This window comes from Megalops cyprinoides, chromosome 5 (genome assembly GCF_013368585.1).
Source record: "Megalops cyprinoides isolate fMegCyp1 chromosome 5, fMegCyp1.pri, whole genome shotgun sequence".
Lineage (NCBI taxonomy): Eukaryota > Metazoa > Chordata > Actinopteri > Elopiformes > Megalopidae > Megalops > Megalops cyprinoides.
The window spans coordinates 2,889,588-2,912,847 of NC_050587.1; the positions used below are offsets into that span (position 1 = coordinate 2,889,588).

At 46.3% G+C, this 23,260-nt stretch overlaps 1 protein-coding gene across 5 annotated transcripts in view; it reads right to left on the minus strand.

Moving 5' to 3' along the window:
- Positions 1 to 23,260, minus strand: part of dab2ipb (DAB2 interacting protein b) — a 219,230-nt gene that overhangs the window by 96,097 nt on the left and 99,873 nt on the right. For 4 of the 5 annotated variants that reach the window (XM_036528500.1, XM_036528501.1, XM_036528502.1 and 1 more), the window contains exon 3: positions 7,208 to 7,326. In XM_036528500.1, the coding sequence (XP_036384393.1) occupies positions 7,208 to 7,326 (119 nt within the window). Of the gene's footprint in view, positions 1 to 7,207; positions 7,327 to 7,420; positions 7,541 to 23,260 lie in introns of those variants that run through there. The other variant, XM_036528507.1, reaches the window with a different exon arrangement.

A 23,260-nucleotide genomic window follows, 5' to 3' on the forward strand; every position in this document is an offset into this window, starting at 1 on the left:
ACTAAACTGTGACAATGGGAAAATGAAGCAAATATAAAATGATGAATCACTGTAGCTCTGGTGATTACTGCTGTTGGCTAGGGCTAAGACACAGCTGCGGCCAAAGAGCCACTGTGTAGACTGGGGGTGGCACTGAACTTACCTAACTGATTAGCAAGCCTGTCAGTTTTAGTAAAAGCCCAACCATCAGAAGCCCGTTCTTTTCTACTCAACCACGATTCATATCTAATGTGGAACCATTATCTCGGTGCAATAATTTTAACATAATATATCAATCTGGTACCACTGAATGCTTCCAGTTTTAACAAAGACAGAAGTGAACATTTTCAACTTTTCTTTGTAAGTACAATGACTTCATGATTCCAAGCGCCCCAAGGCGGTCCTCGACTACTGCATTAGATGCAATAAGGTGAAATGGAATCGGCAAATTAAATTAAATTAAATTGGCCTGCTCATCAGTCAAAACAATAAAAAAGGTGCTGGGTCATTATGGAGTAAAGTGAAGTGCTCTGCCTCCCCTGTTTGCCACACACCAACCACCCCCCATGAAGAGGAAAGCCACTAGACCCTGGCCCAGCCCCTAAAACTGGGTTGCTCTCCAGCACTGCAATGATAGGCCAGTGACTTACCCCCACTGCAATTACGTCAGGGGAATTGCGTCACTACCACCGACTCATTATTAATGCAGGAGGAGGTGGAGAGGTGGGGATTTGCTCTCCCCTCGCTGAGGTAATTCAGCTGAGCGCACATGCATGGAGTGACACCCTATGCGGCCCCCTTTAGGCCACTCTCATCTGGGGAGCTGACGGAAAGAGCAGCTCACGGCGAACGCGACACGATGGAGAGATTAGCCACCCGCACAGAACGCTGCGCCATCAGGGTAGATATTTAAAGCAGTACAGACACCTGCCGTGTATCATGCAGCCCGTGAATGGGACAGACAATCAAAAATCTGCCTTCCTTTTGATGGAGAGGGGAGCTCGGGTGTACTCGACGGAAAACTCGATTAATGTCACGTCTCGCTGATGTTTCCAGAAAAAAAAAGCATTCTGAGAAAAGATCCCCAGAGATTCTTCCGGTGGCGTCTGATGGAATTCATCAGATCTCGCTTGTGTCATGTGACATCAGCTTCGAGCCCTTCCACAAAGCAGCAAGCAATGCTCCCCTGGCGACGGTGATTCAGGTTGCACACAAAAGCTCACTGTCAAGAGGAGGAGGGTGAAGGTTCTATACTCGCACTCTGGTAAACATGGCATAGGGGGAGGGGCTGGCTGGCTGCTCCTGCGGGCTTTAGACATGCAGAGCTCTCCTCCGAAGCATCGTTGCAGGCGAGCTCATCACAGTACACTGGTCCTTGGCTCCGTGGATGGCCGTGGGTGCGGGTAAGGTTGCCAGAGTTAACGGGGCACGATGGAGCCACAAAACGCCGCCCTGGCCCTGGTCCCTGTGGAGCAGCACTGAGGTCCAGGATCCTGCTGCACCGGGGCCTCCACCAGCTTGTCAGCACAGTGGGGAGGAATTCACACCTCTAAACTCCCATCACAAGCAGTCCTCAAAAACTGGCAAACACAGATGCACACACACTCATACATACACACAGACACACACATACTCACACACAGATACACATACACACATACACGCACACATACACATACACACACCCAGGCCTATATGCAGTCTGTATAAACTGCTGTTCATGCTTGGTCCATGCACCTATGGAGACCCGGTGAGCCAGAAACATTAATTGGCCCACGGCCCAGTCCCGCGCATCACTTGCACACGCCAACGACACTAAGGTCACCCTAGGGTCTATCGCTACATATGTGTGCCTGCGAAGCTGCCGGACAACACCTGCTCGCCTGAGGGGGCTGCCGCGACACCTGTTCACCTGGGACGCCGCCGGGCAGTGCACTCTCCAGTTATGCCGTGTGTCCTTGGGAGTAGATCCCGTTTCCCCTCCAGGAGAACATGCAGGTGTAATGAGGTATGAAATCTCTGCACAACGCAGCCATCTCCCCCCCTCCACGCAAATGCACTACCACCACGGCTTTGTCTTTCTCATGTGCAGCCAAGCTTCTCTCTCAGCCATAAGCCACCTGGCTCATTATCCACCTGCATTCGGCCACCATGACAAGCTTTCACGACCCTGGGACCAGGTAACGCCGTTTCAGGAGGTGGGGGCGGAGCCAGGGGGAGGACCACAATGGCCAGCTCGCTGCCAGTCCCAGGGATGTGTGCAGGTGTGATTGGAAGCCCTTTTTTACTTGCAAAAGACTCGCTGTGATCTCCAAAGCTCTTCTCCCTCTTGCAGAGAGGAGACGCGGGTCTTCCGGGGGGTAAGGGTGGGGGTGGAGAGGGCACACATTAACCAGCTAAGCGGGAGTCGGGCCTCCTGTGGCTCCAGCTTATATCTGTGCAGTCCAGAAACAGCTGCATGGCGCATCTATGAGTCCAGGGGGTGATTTTGTCAAGACAGCTGGTGCACGGATACCTGGGGTCCCAGAGCCTCACATAAACCCGACTCCAGAATCAAAGCAGTCAACTGGGAGATGAAACAGCTTCTCCTCTCCCTGCATACTTGAAAAATAAGTCATATATAAAACCATAGCTACACTGCCATTTTCCCATTATCGCTAATATCATTGCTATATGCTATGGGCCAAGCAGACTTACCTACAACAGCAACAACAACCTACGCATTCATTGCAGATATTTTACATTACACATCACAAAGTACACCTATACAAAGGTTGGATAAACACTGTATAACAACTGTATGTTATCTTTATGTGGCCCCACAACCCTCTGGTCATTGACCTCACCACCATCTGGTCAGGAGATGGTTGACTCTGCTAAGGGTACTATAGTTCCTCTGTAGATGAACTCTGACAGAAAGCCTATTAATGAGAAAACTCCAAGCATTGTGTTTTGACATGCTGTTATGTAACTTTCAGACCCTTGGTATTTCTATTCAAACATACTTTTATGTCTCCGATTTATCAATTTCATACTGTCTATACTTGAATGAGGCAGAACTGTGGGGCTACAGTGTCTCATTCATGCATTGTTGATCTGTGCTAATGTGCTTTAGCCTTGTAATGAAGCTAATGCTTCCAAAAACACAAAACGGCACTGTGGCAGAGCCCCTCATATCTAATAGAATAGATGCAGAGGGCCAGACAGGTCTATGGTAAGTAAGAGCCACAGTGATATTTCTAGGGAATGGCTATTTTATGATTCTATAAAGCTATCAGCATATATTTAAGGTGGCTAATCTCAGGATCAGTCTGAGATCAAAGCTAAATATATGACACCGTTAGCAACCTAAGAATGCACATTCCTTCAAGAACAACAATTTCTTTCTCTGCTTTCTGTTCCAGTACACTGTCTGCTGTCTCCTGAAATAAACTTCTCAAGTAAATATGTCTCAACCTCCCCTGATGGGCTGAGCTTGGGGATGGCCAGGATTGCCCACCACTGTCAATATGAAATCAAATGCAGTTGAAGGGGAGCCCTGTAAACTGTATTGTATTTGTGATTTGTTGGTCTGGTTGCCCAAGCAAGGATGGGGAAGGGACAAAAATGTATCCAGTTTGCACTCTGCTGGCTTATGCTGCCAGAGTTAGAAGAGACCACGCACCCCGACACGCAGATGGTTCTCCTCTGATGGTGGCCTCACCAGTCAGCCCACTGTGGCTGCTGGGAGGGTAGCACCAGACCTAGTTCTACAGTTTGTGTACATCTACACATGTGAATGCAGAGACCGAACTGCCAGTTCAACATAAAAATTCTCTTAATTGAGAACAGGACAGGTGCTATGGGGGTGTTCAGGGGTGCACTGCACCCCCCAGACAGACCTCAGTGCACCCCCAGTTGTCTCCTTATATCCCGATGTCTACATAGTATTTATGACTTTTTGTGCACCTCCGCGGGTTGCAGTTGCACCCCTCTGTATTTTCTTCTGAGGCTAAGCCTGATCCAGAGATTAGAATTCTAGTCTCCTATGTACCCTTACATTACAGCAAGTCTTACATTACATTACAGCATATATACGGTAAAATGTGTAAATAACACAATGTCAATAGACACTATATGAAAATGTATAGTATCAATTACCACTTCATACAGTATGCAATTTCATGCAGAACATTCTAGAATTGTGTTTAAAATGTGTGCTGCAATCTACATGTGAAATGACGAATTTAAATGCATATATTTTATTTAGGCTGTTTTCTAATATGTAAGGTACACACACACACACACACACATGAACGTACGTGCACACACACACACACACACACACACCATTGCCATTGCTTGCCATTTCCATTCTGCAACAGACTCTGGGCAGTGAGAATGTTTGTCATCACGCTATGCCTACATCAGCAACATTCCTAAATATGCAGCTGGAATATTTAGTCACCTGACTTATAAATATGGTACAAATACATACCAGGGTCAACAGCAGAAAGAATGGATATTAGACATTCAATGGCATAATAATATTGCTAATAAAAATGTCATAGATTCAGTTCAATGGGAGATTGAACGTGCACTTGGGTATTTTCAAAATTAGCTCCTTGTGTGAGAAACATTCTTGTGTCAAAGAGAGGGACACTAACCACTATTCAAGCCCCGCTGGACTTTCTCTGAACCCTGGAGTTTCCATTTCAGGAACAATAACTACTCATCTGCTTGCCATAATGATGCGCACTTGGAATACTTTGGCATTCTCCTGTTCCATTACCCACAATGCTAATGTAATGTCCAACCGATTACGGCATATTTCAGGGGTAGTGGATGTACGCTGCTACACCATGCAGGTCATATAATTATGGATGCCTTGTTATTACTACTGTATAATTTCAGTAACTATTCATTCCGAGATACATTTGCATCAGATGGCCTCAGACACTGCTTCGGCATGTCCCTCGCTAATTTAGTTCCCGCAGACAATAATTTCACATGGAAATAGTCTCTCCCGCCTTTTTATCCAACGGTGTGAAAGCGCTGTCTCTTTTTAGCCAAAGCTGTCAGACATCAGAGAGCAGTCAAAGAGGCTGGAGGATGGATGCAAATACGTATATCTGGGGTGCGTCTCACCCCCTCCCCCCAACACACAATCAAAAAAAAAAAGAGCTGTTGGACGCTTATCCTCCAGCCCTCCTTCATATCATGTGGCCGATGCAATGCGCGATCCATTATTAAATGCCAGTGGATGAGAACAGGACATCACATTGATGTGAGTGATGTTTTTACCCTGAGCGCTGGGGCTCCTAATACTTTATGGCTGAATTAAGTGTCATCAATTTGCGTGGGGCTGGAGGACAGGAGCGCTGTTCACAGCACTTGCAGACCAGAATACAGATTTAGTAGGAACAGTAATAAAAAAACAGAATGACCTACAACTACTCTTCAGAACTGCTGCTTAGTTGAGGGAGTTTGACTAATGGAATATTATGAGCTTGAATAAAGGAAGGGAACCTGTATGTGTCCTGTGTTTGAACCTGACGCCTGAAGCAACGTCGCTCCACCAGGTCCCGACAAGACTTCACCTAAACCCCCGTGTGACAGATCTGGGAGCTGATGGCATTTCTAGTGGACAGTTTTGCCATGCGGTTGTGAAGGACCCCGGTGCGTTCTTCACTCTCACAAGCACCCCTATTACACTGACACTGATCGGTTGACAGAGGTTATTGCAGGCGTGAGGAGGGTGGAGTGGAACTTGATGTGCATGAATCCACCTCTACGGTGATGTCATCATATGGAATCTTGAGCAGAACACTGCATGTGTCCCTTAGGCCCTTTGCACAGTGAGCTGGGATCTCTAATGGGGAAATTGTCCATGGTGGTTTTAAGGACACAGGTTTAATCACTAATCAGACCTCATTAGTTACGTATACACTGAAGAAAAAGCAAAGTAAAATCAGAATTGCCATTGTTCACATCTGAAAGGTCTCAGCTTTGGGGTATGAATGCCCAGTCTGCAAAACAGACTGAAGGCTGGTAACACCACAAACACAAGTTGCGTAAACAGGAGACAATCAACCACACCTCAGTCATGCCAGTGAGTACAGTATGCTTGCAGTGATCTGCAGTGACCGGTGCCAACAGCAACACACTGACACATGCTTGGGTACTACATAATGAATTGAACCAAAGCATACTGACTGTAAAACACTCAGTATCAAGGGCTAGCAACAAAAAGGCATGCTAAGAGAGGTGCACTCTTTTGAAATAAATCTGGAGTGAATTTTGGAAGTGAAAAACTGAATCAGTTCAGTTTCAGTCAAGACAATAAAAGTGGCAGTAAGAATGTTTAACGCTGCATATGGCCAAATCTCTTTTAAAATGCATGCTAAATGACGCTCATAAGGAGGACATTATCAAACTTATTTAGGCAGTGAATATATCCACGGTGGACTTTATCACAGGCGACTTTTGGAAAAGGATTTATTATAATGCTGGAGGCCGTCAGACGGCAGGAAACTCATTGCGTTTCTGGGTTGGGATTCTTCTGTGGAAAAGCATTTCTGATGATATATTCAAAGACTGACTTTGGATTTAAAATATTAACATTTACCTTTAGCAAGCTTTTTTGGAGAAAATGAAAATGGAAGCTATTAAATGACAGTCAGGGGATGGCATTGCCATGACATTTACCCAAAATGGCAAAAGCAGGCCATGAATAGAGTATGTGCACAGGGTCTCAACATAAATCCAAAACAGCAGTCACAGAACAGTAGTAGGTAACTGAAAGTATGAGAGAACTTTATAATAACGGCAGAGAGATAGGAGAGATAGCAGCCTGAACGAGCCAGTAAGGCATTGGAATAATGGGAGATACATCACTCGCAGTGTGGGGATAGAGAGCAGAGACATGACAGATTGGAAAGCAAAGCTCGGCTGGTTTTCACTGACAACAGAAGCGTGTCAACAGTGACCTGGAAACCTGGCCATCAGTCAAACGCACAGGTCTCGCAAGCAGCGCTCCGGGAGCGGGTTGGTGTTCCTGTCACTGCACGACCCCACAAAAACACACACACAACACACACACACACACACACGCACGCACACACACACATGCATACATGTGCACGCTCACACACACACACGCACACACAAAAACACACACGAACACACGTGGACTCACAAACACACACACACACACACACATACTCACATACACACACACACGGCCTACCTGTCATTGTCCACACTCCTGAACCCGGGCAAGATGTGTCGGAAGCTGCTGTTGCGGTCGAGTTTAGGCTGGCTCTTCGTGCGCTTGATGGAGCCCTTCAGCCGGCGGCTCAGGAAGCCCTGGACAGGAAACGGCCGGGACACAACAGACCAATCATCAGCCAGATGCTAGATTCACACATTCATTACACAAATCTCAGACAGACCCACAGACCTGGGAGGTAGGGCTAACAGAGGATGGCACATTGAGCTCTCCCTCTCTCTCTGCCTCTTCGTCTCTCTCTCTCCTGCGCTCTCTCTCATCTGAGGCGGCTCCGAGCGATGTGCAGTGCTGTCAAGATCTCGCTGCCACATCTGTTAGCAGCGCGCGCAGCCAGAGCCTCTGCGTCGGCGCAAGGCTCCCATAAGCACCTGTTACCATGGAAACTGTTGGCTGGCATTAAAAAAAGCTGGCTCCGAGTGAAAGACAGGCCTAACGCAAGTTCAGAGGGAGAGCGAAGACTGGTCCTTTTTTTAAGCCGCACTGGCGTGCTTGCGCAGTGAAAGCCATTCTTATGTAAAGCAGGGCCAGATTGATAAGAGCGTAATCATTTTTTAAACTGCTCCGAGCCCTGTCTGTGAGCAGGGGCCAGAGATCGGAAAAGCGGGAGGGATAAAATAAAATCACAGGAAAGAAAAAAAAGAGGCAGGGGCTCTGAGAGGGTTTGATGGGAGCGTCACTTGGTGAAGACAAAGCCGCGCCGAAGCCAGAGTGACTCTGACGAGATAATAGCAGCGTCGCGGTGCGGCGAACGCAACATAAACAGGCCTTCCTCCTCGCAATTAACCTACCCCCGTAATTAACACCCACAAATCATTTTGGGGTACGGTGCCAGCAATTATTCCTTCCAGATACGATGGGAAACTCACAACAGAGGCGGAGCCGAGGGAAGCATCTAATAACAGGCGTCAGCAAATGCATTGAACCCCGCGCCGTTGGCTTGCTCCTGCATCCTGCTGTTGATTAACACTCCAACCTACCCCCCTGAACCCCCCCCAACATATCAACCACGGTGTGAGCATCCCTATTTATTTTGATTCTGTGACCTGCCTCAGCTCTCACAGTGGCCGAGAGAACTGGCAGCCACAGCGCCTGGTTTCGTGCGGGATTCTCTTTTTAAGCAAGACCCTCATGGCTGAATTCAGGGACAGGACAGCAGGAGCACACACCAAAAGAATCAAGGCCTTCCACCGCGTGCTCCCTCTGAAAACACATACCCTCCTCAAGCCCAAGCCATCAGCTGCAATACTGCAACCAACCCATCTCCCTCACATCACATGACAGCTAAATCAATCCTGCCAGCCCAGCTACCAACTGCCAAACTGCAGTTATTTTATTGTTCATCAATTTGAGGGCTTTTTCTATAAAAATTACCAATCATTATATTGTTTTACCCACCAGAATACACCAGAGTAGAATGTTCTCAGAATGTTCATCTATGTATAAAGACAGCACTTGTAGAATACAAACATGTAAAGACGTGAAACATGTAAAGATGTGAAAAATGAAATGGTCTACAGTCTCCGACCCGCTTACTGACGGAATACTGGAAATATTGTGCTGATCTCAGTTCAGTGTAATGTGACATGCTTGTCTTTGCAGCTCAGCTCAATAACAAAGACAGCATTCACACTGCAGTGACGACAAAACTTACAACTGTCAAAATGTTAAATATGATTTTCTAAACAGCAAAACACGTGTGTGCGCACGCATGTGTGCGTATGTGTGTATGTTGCATGTCCGTTATTCAGACCCTTCCCTAGCACTGATCTGCACACTCTTGCAGCTTGTAGCTCGCAGACCCTTTTTACAATACGCTACACGATCCGAAGGGAAAAAGAAGGTCGCTTCAGTCATATCTTGTTTAAAGGTGTGATACTGCACACGCGACTGACAAATAAACTCCTTTCAGCAGGCTGAGTAAGAAATAAAGAATTGTTCATGTTGCGCTGCGAGGATTACAGACAGCTTGCGCTTTTGGGTTTGGTTTTTCATTCCCCTGACAAATGGACCTAACAGCAAAGCCAGGACTCTGGGCTATTTTGAGATGCACATTACCAACACAGCAACTTCACGGGGAGCAGAAAAATAGACCAGAGCCAGCTTCTCCATTCTCTTTACAGACTGCGCTGCCTGCCTGCCTTTTCTCCTAGCTGCATTTGAGAGCTGCGAATGGTGAGGACTCGCGGCTATTGTTCAGAGAAGAAAGGTCCGCGGATCCAAAGAGCCTGGTTCTGCACAGGCGTTTCCCCCCACACCCTAAAGCTGGGCTTTCTGTTCCCTCTCTCCCAGCTCCAGGGTAATCGATGTCAGAGTTACAAATGGCTGCGCTTAATAATTTATTAATGACTGCCCTCGAAAACTCAAACATCATCCTAAGCAATAGCAAAGAAAGAGAGGAAAGAAGCCGTGAGAGAGCGTCTCCCTCCATCGGGTTTCATAACTCATTCCTGTTAAGTAAATCGATCTTCCTCCCTCCTTAATATTCGGTGCATGACCTGGCGTTGCGAGGCTCCCTGGCGAACCCCGGCTCGGCTTTGATTAGCGCTATGGGAGACAGATGTTCCGTTTGATGTCGGACACGTTGACATTTCACCCCACCCCCCACCCCCAGCTTGTGCCCCGATTCCGGGCAAACCCGATTCTCTGACAGACGGCGCGTGCTGTGTAAAAGTGGATAACCAGCCCAGCATGAGACCTGTATCAACACAAATCCGAGGTACACCTTACGCCTCTGCTCCGCCCAGAGCTGTGGCTTTATTCACGCCCATCCATGCTCTTCACCCAATCTCAGATCAGTCAGAGCACTGCATCAGAGAGCACGCTCACCAAAGACCCAGTGCAACACGCCACTTCCATTGCCTTTAATTGCATTTACTGCCAATGGACTAACTTGGATTGAGAGACATACTACGGGCATCATTCCGGGTCCAGGTGCTGCCCGTCACCTGGGTCTCTGTGGAGTGCCGTGGCGACGGGCTGGTGTGAGTTTCACCATTGCCTGCGTCATTCTGCTCTGGGCACGTCTTTTTCTTTTTTTGGGGGATGAATCATGCAGAGGCAAGAGCTGCCCCCGAGGGCTTCTTAACACCTGAGGAAACACAATTAAAGACAATATGACTCCATTCATAAAGCATACGCGTTGAAGAGTGCGGTCAGCCAGCCGTTTGCAGGGCTGCCGTAAAAAGCACCATAAAACATGCTGCAGGACAAGATAAGGTTATTACGGCTCAAGGTGGGGCCGAACGGCACGCCATAAAAAAAGCACACGCTCGCTCCTGCGCATCGCCGTGGTGTCATTAATTAGCAGATGACACCTAATTAGGATTCGTGTGATGGCACGGACTGTGTCAGGGGGACACTGCGATAAGAGCCCGTGATGGTTTGGGAAGGTAGATGACCCTGGTGAGGGGGGTGGGTGGGGGCTTGCAGGGACAGAGGAAGCTGCCACTTGCTCCTGGGCCACCCCCCTCCAACATGCCTGGATCGCGGCGGTGCTGTCCGGATGGCGCCTGCTCCAGCGGAGTGGCTCAGTCTCGCGTCAACACTAGGCGAGGGCGGCTCTAATGGACTGAGATGGAATGGGCCTTCGATAATGAACCGGGCCCCGTGCGAGAGCGCATCAATGTTCCCCTCCGTCTTCCCTCTGATGAAAACCGGCCTGACTAATCCAATCAAAGCCGTCAGAGCAAACACTGCCAGCGTACGGAGAAAGGCTAACACCGAGAGAAAGATAACTGCTAATTCTGAATCAATACCCCTCCCCCCACATGGTAGTTAATTCTCTCACTGTGACATGACTGCAGCACCACTAGATTAGGTTTATTTTTTCAGCATTGGACAGTCTATTGTGGCTGGATAGCAGGCAGTAAACCTTCACTCTGTTTTCCTTCCTTTTCATCTGTCCTCACGATTGCTCTGAGAGTTCTTGAAGAGTTGGCAAGTGAAGGGGGGTTGGTGAGACTGACAGAACTGTGTTTCGGTTTGGACAGACATTTGAGGGGGGGGGGGGGGGGGGGCAGGCCCAGACAGAGATCTCTTGACAGCCCCAGAATTAGGTGCCCGTGGCCTTTCAGCGCCCCATGTGACCACATCCTCACCAGCGGAGATCGGCGGAAAACGTGACTGGGTTTTCTTTTGTGCTCTGCTTTGCTTCTTCCTGTTCTTCACTGTGTGGGGTGTTTGGTATGCCCCGAGCCACTCGGGCACGCCGCTGACGCTGCACGCACCCGGTAACGCCAGGATGCCGCCACATGCGTTACCCTGGTGGGGGCAACCTCACGCCCTCCGCCTCAGCTCTGAGGTGCATGTTTGCCTGCGCTGAGCTGTTTGTTCATCATTCGTGAGAGGGCCATCCTTCAGGCAGCCCTGACACCAGGCCCGGGAGAGGGAGACTCCGCTGTGGGCGGCTGGCTGGGCTGTGTGGGCAGCGTGGCTCAGTCCTGTGTCTTATTTTATGGTGACACATTTTGTATTGTTCTCAGTTCTCAAGCGAGAATGTATCAGGTGAACATTAAATCTCAAAATGACGCGACATAGTGATTGAATATGATGAGATTAGAGATCTTCAAGGGGATATCCCCAACCACCCATTCTGTGCATAATGTTTAAAATGATGTTAGTGTTCATACTGTCTACATATAATATTTCATAAAGTAAGGGTGTTCAAAAGAGGAAACAAGCCACTACCACACACTTGTTTCAGAGTTCCAAAACAAACCTATTAGTTGAGGCAATCCATTGCTTAAATGCTACAATTCTTATCAAATGCCATGACTAAAATCAGAGGAATTCTTTCTCTTTTGCTTCCACCAATAGCTTTGAAGCTTTGAAAAAAACTCAAAAAAAAGAAAAAAAAAAGCTCAAGTCCTACAACGCAGTGAAGTGTTAATTACCTTACAGGCATTGTGCACTGGAAAAACAAGCAGCTCATCACAGCGACCTGATAATGCAGGACTGCAATGCACAGATTTAAACAGGAGAGAATAAGTGATTTAGTGACCTCAAGGGTGGAGTGACACTGGAGTGACACTGCAAAGCCATGAGCTGGGGCTCTTCCTTTTTATTAATTTCATATTCAAATATTCTCTGGCTTCCAAGATCGAATATTCGAATCTGACCGCTCTCCTTTCCCCTCAAGCACGGTACAAGAACTCTGTAAATAGTGACTCACTGCAAAGAGATACGCACTCACTCACACTTTCAAGCAGGAAAATTAATAATATCAATTCATTATCTGTTATTTTATGCAAAGTTCTTAGGCACTCCTTCATGAATATTTATGAGAGAAAATAAAACTGAAATTTTCTGCCTTTTATAAGTTAATTGAGCCAGCAGCCATACCACCCAGTAACATTCCCCTGACTGATCTGAGAGTGGGGGCTGTGTTTGTTTCATATGTGGGTGGGTGGGGACAACAAGAGCAGTGATGGGGACACTGTGCTAAAGGAGATACCATCTTTTGCATGTTAAATCCATGTCCTGACTCAGTGGAAGATCCCATGGCACAGTTTAAGCAGCTAAATGAATCCCTCTCTCCAAGATCTTCTGATATGTGAGGATAGCTCTTGCACAAAATGGCAGCTGTGCATCACCGCAGTAGGTTATAGAGTGTAGTGCCCCACACTTCATTGTAAAGCACTTTGAGATCCATGCAAGGTGCTACATAAATACAATCCATTTCCATTACTATAATCAACAACCTTTTGAACACGGATCTCAATAGTAAATTAGCAAAATCATGGTCAGACATTTAAATGGATATTGCTGTGCGCCTTGACCAGGGGCTGGCTGTTTCTTGCTCTGCAGGACACAGAAGAGGAAGCAATTTGATTGGCTGTCCATGCAAGAACACACCCCTGACCACTGCCGAACAGTCAGTCTGCTTTGTTATACATTTATACGTGATTTTATTACATTTATTACATTATTTACTTTACTGTCAATTAGCTAACATGCTAATCCAGAGCATTTTGCAGTGTGCCAAATGAAAGCACATAAAAGAAATGAGAGCAGTCACTGTTGCTACAACAAAGCAAAGTGCTAATCTCTGATTCAAATTCTGCAATGTACAGTTATGTCAGAAGGCACTTAGATTACAGTAACCTTGCATACATAATTTGCTAGAGCCGTGTATTGCTTTAGTTTAGATATTTTCCCATATATCAAGAGGCACAGACAAGAAATGAGATAGTTATAGTAAATATTCTCTTTATTTCCTCTACTGTCTTTGTACTGGGGAAACTGAGTACAGTGAATTTGCCCCTTTGTAGTGTATATCTGGAGCATTAAAAAGGTCTTGGTCTGTTAAAGATGCACGGGGAAGCATCCGCCTGCCTGACCAATACCATCAGCTCCTCCTGCTGTGCTGTACGGGTAGATGTTTTGACACTGCAGTGAGTGAGACAATGGTGAACCTGTGGCCAGAGGCACAAACTAGGCCTCCAACTGATAAAGCCTTGACACAAGCCCCATATGGAGGTAGAGGGTGGGAGGGAGAGAGAGAGAGAGAGAGAGGGGAAAGAGAGAAAGACAGTGAGAGAGACAGAAGGAAAGGAGGAGGGAGAGAGAGAGGGAGAGAGAAGGCGATATAAAGAAAGAGAAAGTGAAAGACAGAGAGGGAGAGTGGGATATAGATAAAATGAAGAGAAAGAGAGAGAGAAATTGAGAGAGAGAGTGCAAGACAGGAACAGAGCAAGTGATAGAGCCAGAAAGAGAACTTGCTCTGAGCAAGAGGGAGAGAGGGAGAGAGAGCAAGAGAGCGGGAGAACAGGAGTAGACAAGGAGAAGGAGCAAGAGGGAGAGAGAGATGTTCTGACAGATTTAGCTCAGTGCCTAGGGGGCTGCTTTGGATGTCACTACAAGGCTGAGCATGAGAAGCGGAGAAAACTGGAGAAGATGTCTGTCAGCTTTCAGGGCGTGGACGGGCTCTGCCAACACATGCTGTACAGCGTCGCAAAAGTGCAGCTACGGGTCATCACCACCACGAGGCTGTGATGAGGACACTTGGCTGTGTCACAGCATGGGGGAGGAAGCCGGACCCATGATCAGATCTGTGACATCATCACCGAGCTGTCGCTAGAATTCTCCGCTGTTTTTGTTTTTAAAACCAGTCCTTTCTTTTTGCCACATTCACAGAGAACACATATAATTCTACTTAATACCCAGTCTTGGCCCAAAGAGCAGCATCTCGCTTGTGATGCATTCACAAACTCTTCCTGAATCGCAAAATAGCGGCTGAACCGATGTACTGTGAGAGCGTAATAGAGAGAAATGTCCTCTAATCAAATGAGACATGTCACCTAAAGTCTCCTTCATTTTAGGAGAGAAACACAGACCACAACAGACTGATCCATGGGGATTAGACTGGCCTATTAAATATTCATTACAGTTTTTTTTCTGTCATTGGCTTCCATTTGTTGTGAAATAGAAGCTGTGCATCCAAAGAGCCACAATAGTTGGGTTGGCATGTAATTGCTATCTGTGAATTGCTCAGCGCTCTGAGAGGCAGAGGGATTAAAACAATTGTCCTGTCTATTTCTCTTTCCCTCTCTCTCTCTCTCTCGCTCTCTTTCTCTCTCTCTGCATGAGAATTTGTGGACCTTTCATCCCCCTCTCTACATCACTCCTATTCTACAGTCTCATTTCAGTGCATCCAAGAGGCCACACTGTCTGAAAGTTTTGAAAATTGAATGCCAAAGACCAGTTTGGGGGGGGGGGGCTGTTTGTGATTTTGACCTGCAAAATCACGACCAGTTCTCGAAAATACGAAGTGTGTGTGACGTGCTTAGTGACTGCACTGTGTGCATTCCCATGCGTTTGACATGGATGGAGGCCGTATCCGTCACTCAGCAATGACTGAAAGAACCACAAAATTGCTGGTTCCTTGCCACAGTACAGTCATCCATTCCAAATAACTGTGCTTTCGCAACACTGGTACAGATTTAAAAATACAATGATGAAAAATACAAGTATGACAAATAAATACAACAATCAACCGAGGTATCATTACATGAAGTACTGTATCTCTCTATGTCATTCAGTTTTTGGCACCTTCATTTTACCTCAGTCATTTGGATATCTGGCTTTTGCTGAGTCCGAAACAGAGAGACCTGGTATGGATTATCTGTGTGCTTGCCATAGCTGGGAACAAAAAAAGCAGGATACAAATCAAAAGCATAAATGGATAGATTCTAAAAAAGCACCACCGTAGGAAAGTGAAAAAAAACTTGGACTTCTGAGCATGGCCAGCGAAATGAGTCCCATGTGTACAAGATGTGCATACCTGAGTATAGACTTATTTATCTGAAGGGGGCTTTCACTATCAGACTGTGTATAAAAGCCAGGGTCTACCGTATGCCACCTGATTTGAGACCAGCACTGGGAGCGTGGTCCAGCTGGAGACACAGAGCAGCAGAACGCAATGGTGTTACACAAGAGACCCCCGGACAGCTTTACAGGTTGCTAATCGCTCATCAGCTTTCAGACGAGAGAGCTGAAAGCACACAGCAGCTGCAGGAGGCCCGGGCAAAATTCCATCACAATGTGTTCCCACCCTCCATTTAGGAATTGGTGGCTCTGAACTGAGCATGGTGCTGTGCCCTTTAATTGAATTACGGTCGAGAGAGCTTACCAGAGGACAGTGGGCCCCGAGTCCTGAGTCCTGAGACGGGCTCTGCCCTATTCCGTCGTCAGAGCCTCTGGAGAATGTACACGTCCTTGCCCATGCGCCCCCTCAGCCGAGCGGCTCTCCACGGCCGATCGATGGGTTAACCATTGCCACCTCCAGGCAATGAGTGAGCGGTGGCGGGCAGCTGCCAGCCCAGCAGATGACTCGCGGTTTCCACTTCTCTATTGTGGCTTGGCATTTTTTAGCGGGCTGGTCACATTGTGCTGCTGCACGGCTTCCAGTTAGTGTGTTTACTGTGACTGTCAGTAGCCAGCCGGGGGAGTGGAGTTGGGAGGGGGCGGGGGGGGGGGGGTGTGGGTGGTGTTTGGCAACGTGGTGGTGGCAGGTCCGTCAGTCCTCGACAGAGCTCTGTGGGGTCAGAGGGAGGTCTCTGCACTGGAGCACAGGGGAGCGCCAGGTCAGCGGTGCAGAGCAACGACTCCGTGGTGATGGCATAGTGCTCGTGACCAGGATACCATGGGTCTGAGGGGGTTGAGGGTTGAGGTGTGGAGGTCACCTGCAGGCTGCTTAATTCACCCACAAAAACACAAGTGGGGCCGCTGTAGCAATACGAAACACATAACATGTAAGTCTTGCAAATTGCTCTAAATGGCCTGCTGAGTAATTATGTGACGCAATATTTGGTGAAAGGCCTGGAGGGAAGGCATGGGTCTCTCTCTCTCGTAACAGAGTTTCAAACATCTGCTTAAGGGTTCAAAGATCAAACGCATTTGTTGTTGTATAGAGTGGGCAAGACCACAAAGTGCTTTTTAAAAGGGTAACTTCACCAACCTCAGATTAAATATTCTGCTGCTTTCTCTTTACTGGCGTGAGCCTCCATATTATAAAGCTCTTTGATTTTCTTAATAACTAAGAGCATAAGCTTTTCTTTAATCCTTTCATGGTGTCTTAACCAATATCATTCTATCTAGCCCTCTCAGAAATCCCATACAGCACTCCGCCTCACCTATTTGTAATTCAAACTCTTACTACTTATTACATTAAAGAAACAAAAAACGAACAAGAAACCCCACTCACTTCAAGGCATAAATACAGATGGTAAACATTAAGATAAGCTGTAGATACAGCATACTGAGCACTACACAGTCCCACTAAGTGAGTTTTGATATTTATATTCTGATTTAGCAGATTAATTTTAGCATGCTATCAGGCAGCAGGGGCAATGACTAGTTTCACAAGGGACTGGAGCAATAAAGCGAGAACACTTGCGCCCGTTCTTGAATAAAATAATTTCAATCTGAACAGCATTTCAGTAATAAGAAAATGCCTTAAATGACTGCAAATGGCAAAACCACCTGCACATGTTGAAGGCTTGCATGGGAATCAGGGAAAAACTGACTTCCTGTATTTACTCTGGACTGCTAACTTGTAATGTTCCAAAGCCATCACCCTCAGAGGTTTTTTGCAGATATTCCACACAGACTACAAAGGTACTTGCTTCTCGTCTTTGATCTATGGAGGCAAAGTATTTAATTTAAACACTGAGATCTGATTAGCTGATAACTAAATGCCTGTTTGCGTATCAGGGGTCTAAAATGAACACCAAACTGGATCTGCTTGTTCAGCTGATAATTTAGTGATGTCCAATTTTTGTATTTTTGTATGTATAAGATTTTTGCATATTATTTGCATGTATGAAAATCCCACTGAAATAACTTGTAAAAAAAGTACCAAAGTGAAGGTAAGTCTTGTTCTAGTTTTCAAGGTGTAGACCATGCAAATGGTGTTTCTGTCATGCACAAACCTGAATTAGATGTGCATCCATGGAATAGCTTTTGTGTAGTGACAATGCAAGTCTAGCTCGCTAGCCATGGTATAATTATGTTCATGAGGAAAAAAACCACATAAGCTGTTTTACGTACTCACTGTGTTCCTTTGTAATGACCAATGAAGGCTTGCAAAATTTGTGGTGAGCTACTATAGTGACCTTTTGGCACCCCAGTGGACTGCCACATGCAGGTGTGACTTGTCAACACCCATTTTGATGCCAGAGTGTGACATTTCTGCGGAAGGAAATGGAGTCCTTCCTTTTCATTGTGTGTAACCCCTAAAATGCAAGGTAAGCAACAAAATGAAACTCAACATTTTTGGGTAAAGATAGCCTTTAAAGACCTGCTAAAATTTCAGCAATGTTTCACTTTGGAAGGAACCGAGGGCTGATACCTTGTGTGTAAGAATGAAAAGGATGTTTAAACACCCGACAAAGGGTTCATGATATTCCTCAGAGGTAAAGTGCCGGCTGGTAAGAATGGAGCACTCTGTTAAAGACTTTCTTTTCTGAGGAGCTCTCTGATTCTCCTCAGCTACAGAGTGCCGGCAGGTTTGTTTGTCCCTGTGTGAGGGCAAGGCTTTCCGTCCATGCCCGCTGCCTGCTGCCTCCTGCCGCAGGATTTCTGGATCTCTCCCAGGAAGCTTTGATTCATCCTCGTGGCGAGGGGTCCCGGCATCCCCACTCGCCTTCTGTTCCGACAAACCGTCGTTCAATTACTTCTGGGCCCCACACTAAGATCCCAGCCTTGTTGGACGCCGCACCACTGTGCTGTACATCAACGACATGGGCAGACAACCAATGCGCATTGATCGCCATCGTGCAGCAAACAACAGATTATCTGCAAAACCCAGCTCAGGGGGAGAGCAGAGTCTGCTTGCTGTTTCCAATAAGAAGGGCTGGGATTGCGCTGGGGTCTCAGATGGGAAAAGTCTGTTTCCCCTCAGATTTGCAACTAACAAAACCAATGAAAATAACATGAGGGTGATGTCCAATCACCCCTCCTGTGTGCTTTGACTGATCCATGCACAGCATACGCCAAACTCAAAAGTTGTGTGGGGAAATTAAAACAATGTGTAATTCAAAGTTAAAGACCTTGTCTCCCACCACCTGCCCCTGAACAATCGTCAGGACTTCTAATATTGATGACATTGCTTTATTTGCAGCATTAGCCACAAATAAAGGCACTTTTTATTTCTTAAAGCTACTGTGCAAGATTATTAAAAACTAGAGATTGAAACAGAAAACTCCAATCATCTTTCCTCCTGTAATAACAAACACATCTGCTTCCTCAGATAAAGGGGGAAATGAATAAATGTCATTAAAGATAATGCCTCCTAGAAAGGAACAACACACTCTTGATGTACTAGAACTCAAAAATTAATTATAAGCTGCTATAGTGGGTACACTTCAGTAACTATACTTGTAACAGTGCCCATACAGACAGAGAGCTCTCAGGTGATAGCCCACCTGATTAACCTACCTGATCATCCTAATGCATTTTAACCTCATGCTCTCCATGCTGCTTGCAGTCTCTCCTATACCTTACTGAGGATTCCTCTTGGACATGATACACTCCCCAAACATTCTCTTTCTATAGCCCTAACATTCAATGTGAATCAAGGCTGGTAGAATATGACCCGCGAAATTAAATCACATATTAGGAGCCTCTGGCTTTTTAAGTGGAGTATTGGTGGGGTCCAATAACTACTGGGGAACAATAAGGATAGAGCTTGCAGCCATCAAAAATCATTCTGAACAGGTGGAGTTTGAGACAATAAATTAAAAAGACCAGGCCCCTGCAACCTTCACCTTAGGGCTGATGGTTACTAGCAACAGTCAGCATAAATCATCACTGGTCTGGAATCTGAGCTCCGAGGGACAGTGAGGACAGCATTTTTGTCGAGTACCATGGAATTAGGCCATCAGCTGAGCTAGGGATGGAATCGGGAACCCCAGAAGGACAACCTGAAAATATAACACCCCTTTCAGGTTATCGGTGGGATGTAAAAAGTGTAAAAAGCCCCCCCCCCAACCACCACCACCACCACCACCACCACCACCGCCACCCGGGGTCATGGCCGTCCTGAAAACCCAGACAACAGAAAAAGGACATCATACTGTGGGTTTAGCATGTCTGTCAGTACTGCCCAGTGTGTCTGTGGTAAGCTACACTTTCTATCTTAGACTCAGTTGTGAATAGCATCGAGACACAAATGGCCTAGTGATGACTGAAATAAGCTCACTCCTGTCCCAGTTTGACACCACTGGGGTATGTGACTGACAGTCCCGCAGAGGGGAGCCCTTGGCTGGGGTAACCCTGCTGACTCTGTCCCTCTCAGTGGAGAGGCGGAGAGGGACTCTGGTAGCCCGAGAGCTGACATTTCTGCCACATCACAGCACTCCATCACATCACCTCCTTTGCTCTGCAGGTGAACTCTGCAGCTGTCTGAGTTAGGTGGTGAAGCTAACATCAAGAGACAGAGTGAAAGAGATAGAAGGAGAGAGAGAGAGAGAGAGAGAGAGAGAAAGAGAGAGAGAGAGAGAGAGAGAGAGGGAGAGATAGAACAATATACAATGTGAAGTCATGTCAATAACAGAAACTGAATTTAAAGAGTGCATGAGAGGAGAGTGATAAGGAAGCATAAGGAGGGGAGAAGGAGATAGAAAGCAAGAGAGAACATTACACATTGTGAAATGTCAATGAAGTATCATTTGAATTTGAATTAAATAGTACACAAGAGAAGAGAGATAGAGAAGCAAGAGAGAGGGAGAGAGAGCGAGAATAATACACAACATGAAGTAATGTCAATTAAAGAATCTGAATTTAAATACTGCATGAGAGGAGGGAGACAGAGAAGCATGAGAGAAGGGGACAAAGAGAGAGAGAGCGGGACCAGCCCAAGTGAAAAGTAGACTTAGTAATCTGGGAACAATGGTGAGAACCTGACCAAACAGGGAGCTAATGGGATACGCAAGGCCTCCTGCTGCTGGCAGACCCAACACATCAATCTCTGCACATGCCAAACAGGGAGAGAGAGAGAGGGAGAGAGAGAGAGAGACTCACACACAAAGGGAGGCCAGCAGCTCCACAGAGAGGAACTTCTATGTGTTGCATGGGGATTTTGGCAAACCCTTCCCTCTCTGCAGCTTCCTTTGGCTCTCTATCACACAGACCTACCTGTGCCACATTTGTAAAGACTGTGGCTCCCTCTGGGAAACTTACACAAACATGTTCAGCTGAAACACAGCCTCATAGACTGCATACTTTAAAGGTGACCTCTGGTCAAACTGATGCACTGTGCTTTACGTTTGATGTACATACAAACCAAATCTGACATATGATAGACAGTCATCTACAGAAGAGAATCTCAGACAATTTTGTCCCCTTTAAGAAGGCATCATCGACGTTATTACATTTGATTTGTAGTGTGAAGGCCCAAATTAAAATGTTCAAAAAAGAAGTACATTTGCATAATTCTATTAGTAGTACTATTATAAGGATAACAGCAGTAGTAATATAAGATTATAGGGTTATCAAAAACAACAATAACAACTATTATAACAACAACAAAAACCGCATGTAAACAATGCTATAAAATGTTTGAGAGATCGCTAGACCCTTTTCAACTTCCCATTGTGCTTGCAGAACAAAAATGGATTCTATGTCTACAGTAATTAAAAAAAAGAATCGATCAATTTAGGGCTGTTGGAATAATTTACATTCTGACAACAAAGGGTAAAGCCAGAGTAAGCCCTCTGTTATGATGACAGTCTATGCTGTAACCCTCTGCACACTATACTTACACTGATTCATTGTAATGCTTTGGGACTTTGTATATTTTCACACTTTTCTTATTAAAAGCATTAGTTCACCGAGAGAAAAGACCCATGTTGCTACTGTACCTCATGTTTTCTACTGCACACGGGAAACCACTTGGAAAGCTTATACAGTCCAAGTATTCAAAATATATACCCTAGTTCAGACAAATATCATGTACATCATGCTATTCCTATTGATGTCTCAAAGGAAATTGTGACTATGTAGTATCTACAGCTGCCAGTAGATGGCAATATAAGGATAACAAGATATTAACTGGAGGGGGGTCTGTGTCCCTTGTCCTGAGAGGCCACAGGGTCCTTTAGTTGTAATTCAATCCAAACTCTTAATTACTTAAGTGTATTGATTATTTCGCTCAATTAGATAAAACGATTGTATTCAAGGTCTTCAGTGGTTTATGGATTAAGTGGATTGTGGAAGACCAGGCATTAATTGTTGTTCAGAGGGCATAAACAATAACAAAATAAAAATTGTGTAATGAGAAGTTAGAGATAAGGGCATCCATTAAATAATAAACAATAACAATGCTAACAATAATTACAGTGCAATCTCCCTTGTAATAACGATCATATTTGGCCAGCATAATTTCAATCTTGTTAGCGGTGCATTTTATGTCGGCTTGTCCCAAAGGGTTTGGCCATGATAAGCCATGGATTCTTTCATCAGTGATTCAAATAAGTGGACACCAATAAAATGCAATCATCATTATCATTATCATTATCATTATCATTATCATCATCATCATCATCATCCGTTTAAATGTCTCCCACACCACGTGATTACCATCACAGATATTATTAGCAATCTGAATAAACAAAAAGTCTACCAAAGTCACCCTACAAGAGGGAGCTAGAGGGGTTTCTGTCACCATGACAACATGGAACCAATACTCTTATCGGGATTGCTGTGATTCAAGCTCTCCAGAGACAGGTAGCGAAGCGTCACAGGTGGGGGGAAAAGTTTGAAAAAATAATGCATGATGGGTGGTGCTGTGATGTCACAAGAGACCCTTGCATTCTGAGGGGGCCAGCCCTCAGCTCTCTATGCTCCTGCTGTGCTGGCCCAGGAGAAACATGCATGTAGGGCTGTTCAGAGAATCTTCGCCCTTGTCAGATACCGCCTGGCGATACAGAACAGTACAGTGCCTGTGGCATTCTACATCATGTTTAAATGCAGAAAGATGATCCTGTCTGAAGAGCAGCTGTTAGGAGGTACCTGGCCCGTGGCTCCAGGTGACGAGGTGTGCCGCCCTCCCTCACCGCTCCACCCGGTGCTCTGACACGGTCTTTCCATCGCCGCTTGTCTCCCTGCATGGCTGTTTATTTCTCAGCAGGGAAAGACAGTTGTATTACTCATCTGATGGGATCGGCGGGGCCTGGTGATGCTGCGGTCCTGTTCTGTCAGGAGCCATCGCTGCTGTCATTAATTCACGCTGGCCCTCCACCCTGCTTGCCTCTCTGAGATGCAACCAAGGTGCGGAATACAAACGAGGGATGGGAGAGGGGGAGCCGGGGAGCTGGGGGAGCACAGCGTCCCCACCGACTCCTTTGTAACCTCCCCTTGTTTGTGTCACATGACAGGTGTGGGTGCCTGTTGAGGCACCGCTTGCCTGTTCATGTCATGGTTCAGGGGGTGGGATAATCACGCCTTGTTTGAGCAAGCAAAACTTCGCAACCAGGGGGGCCATGCTGGGAGGCTCCTCCCCAGCCTCTACAG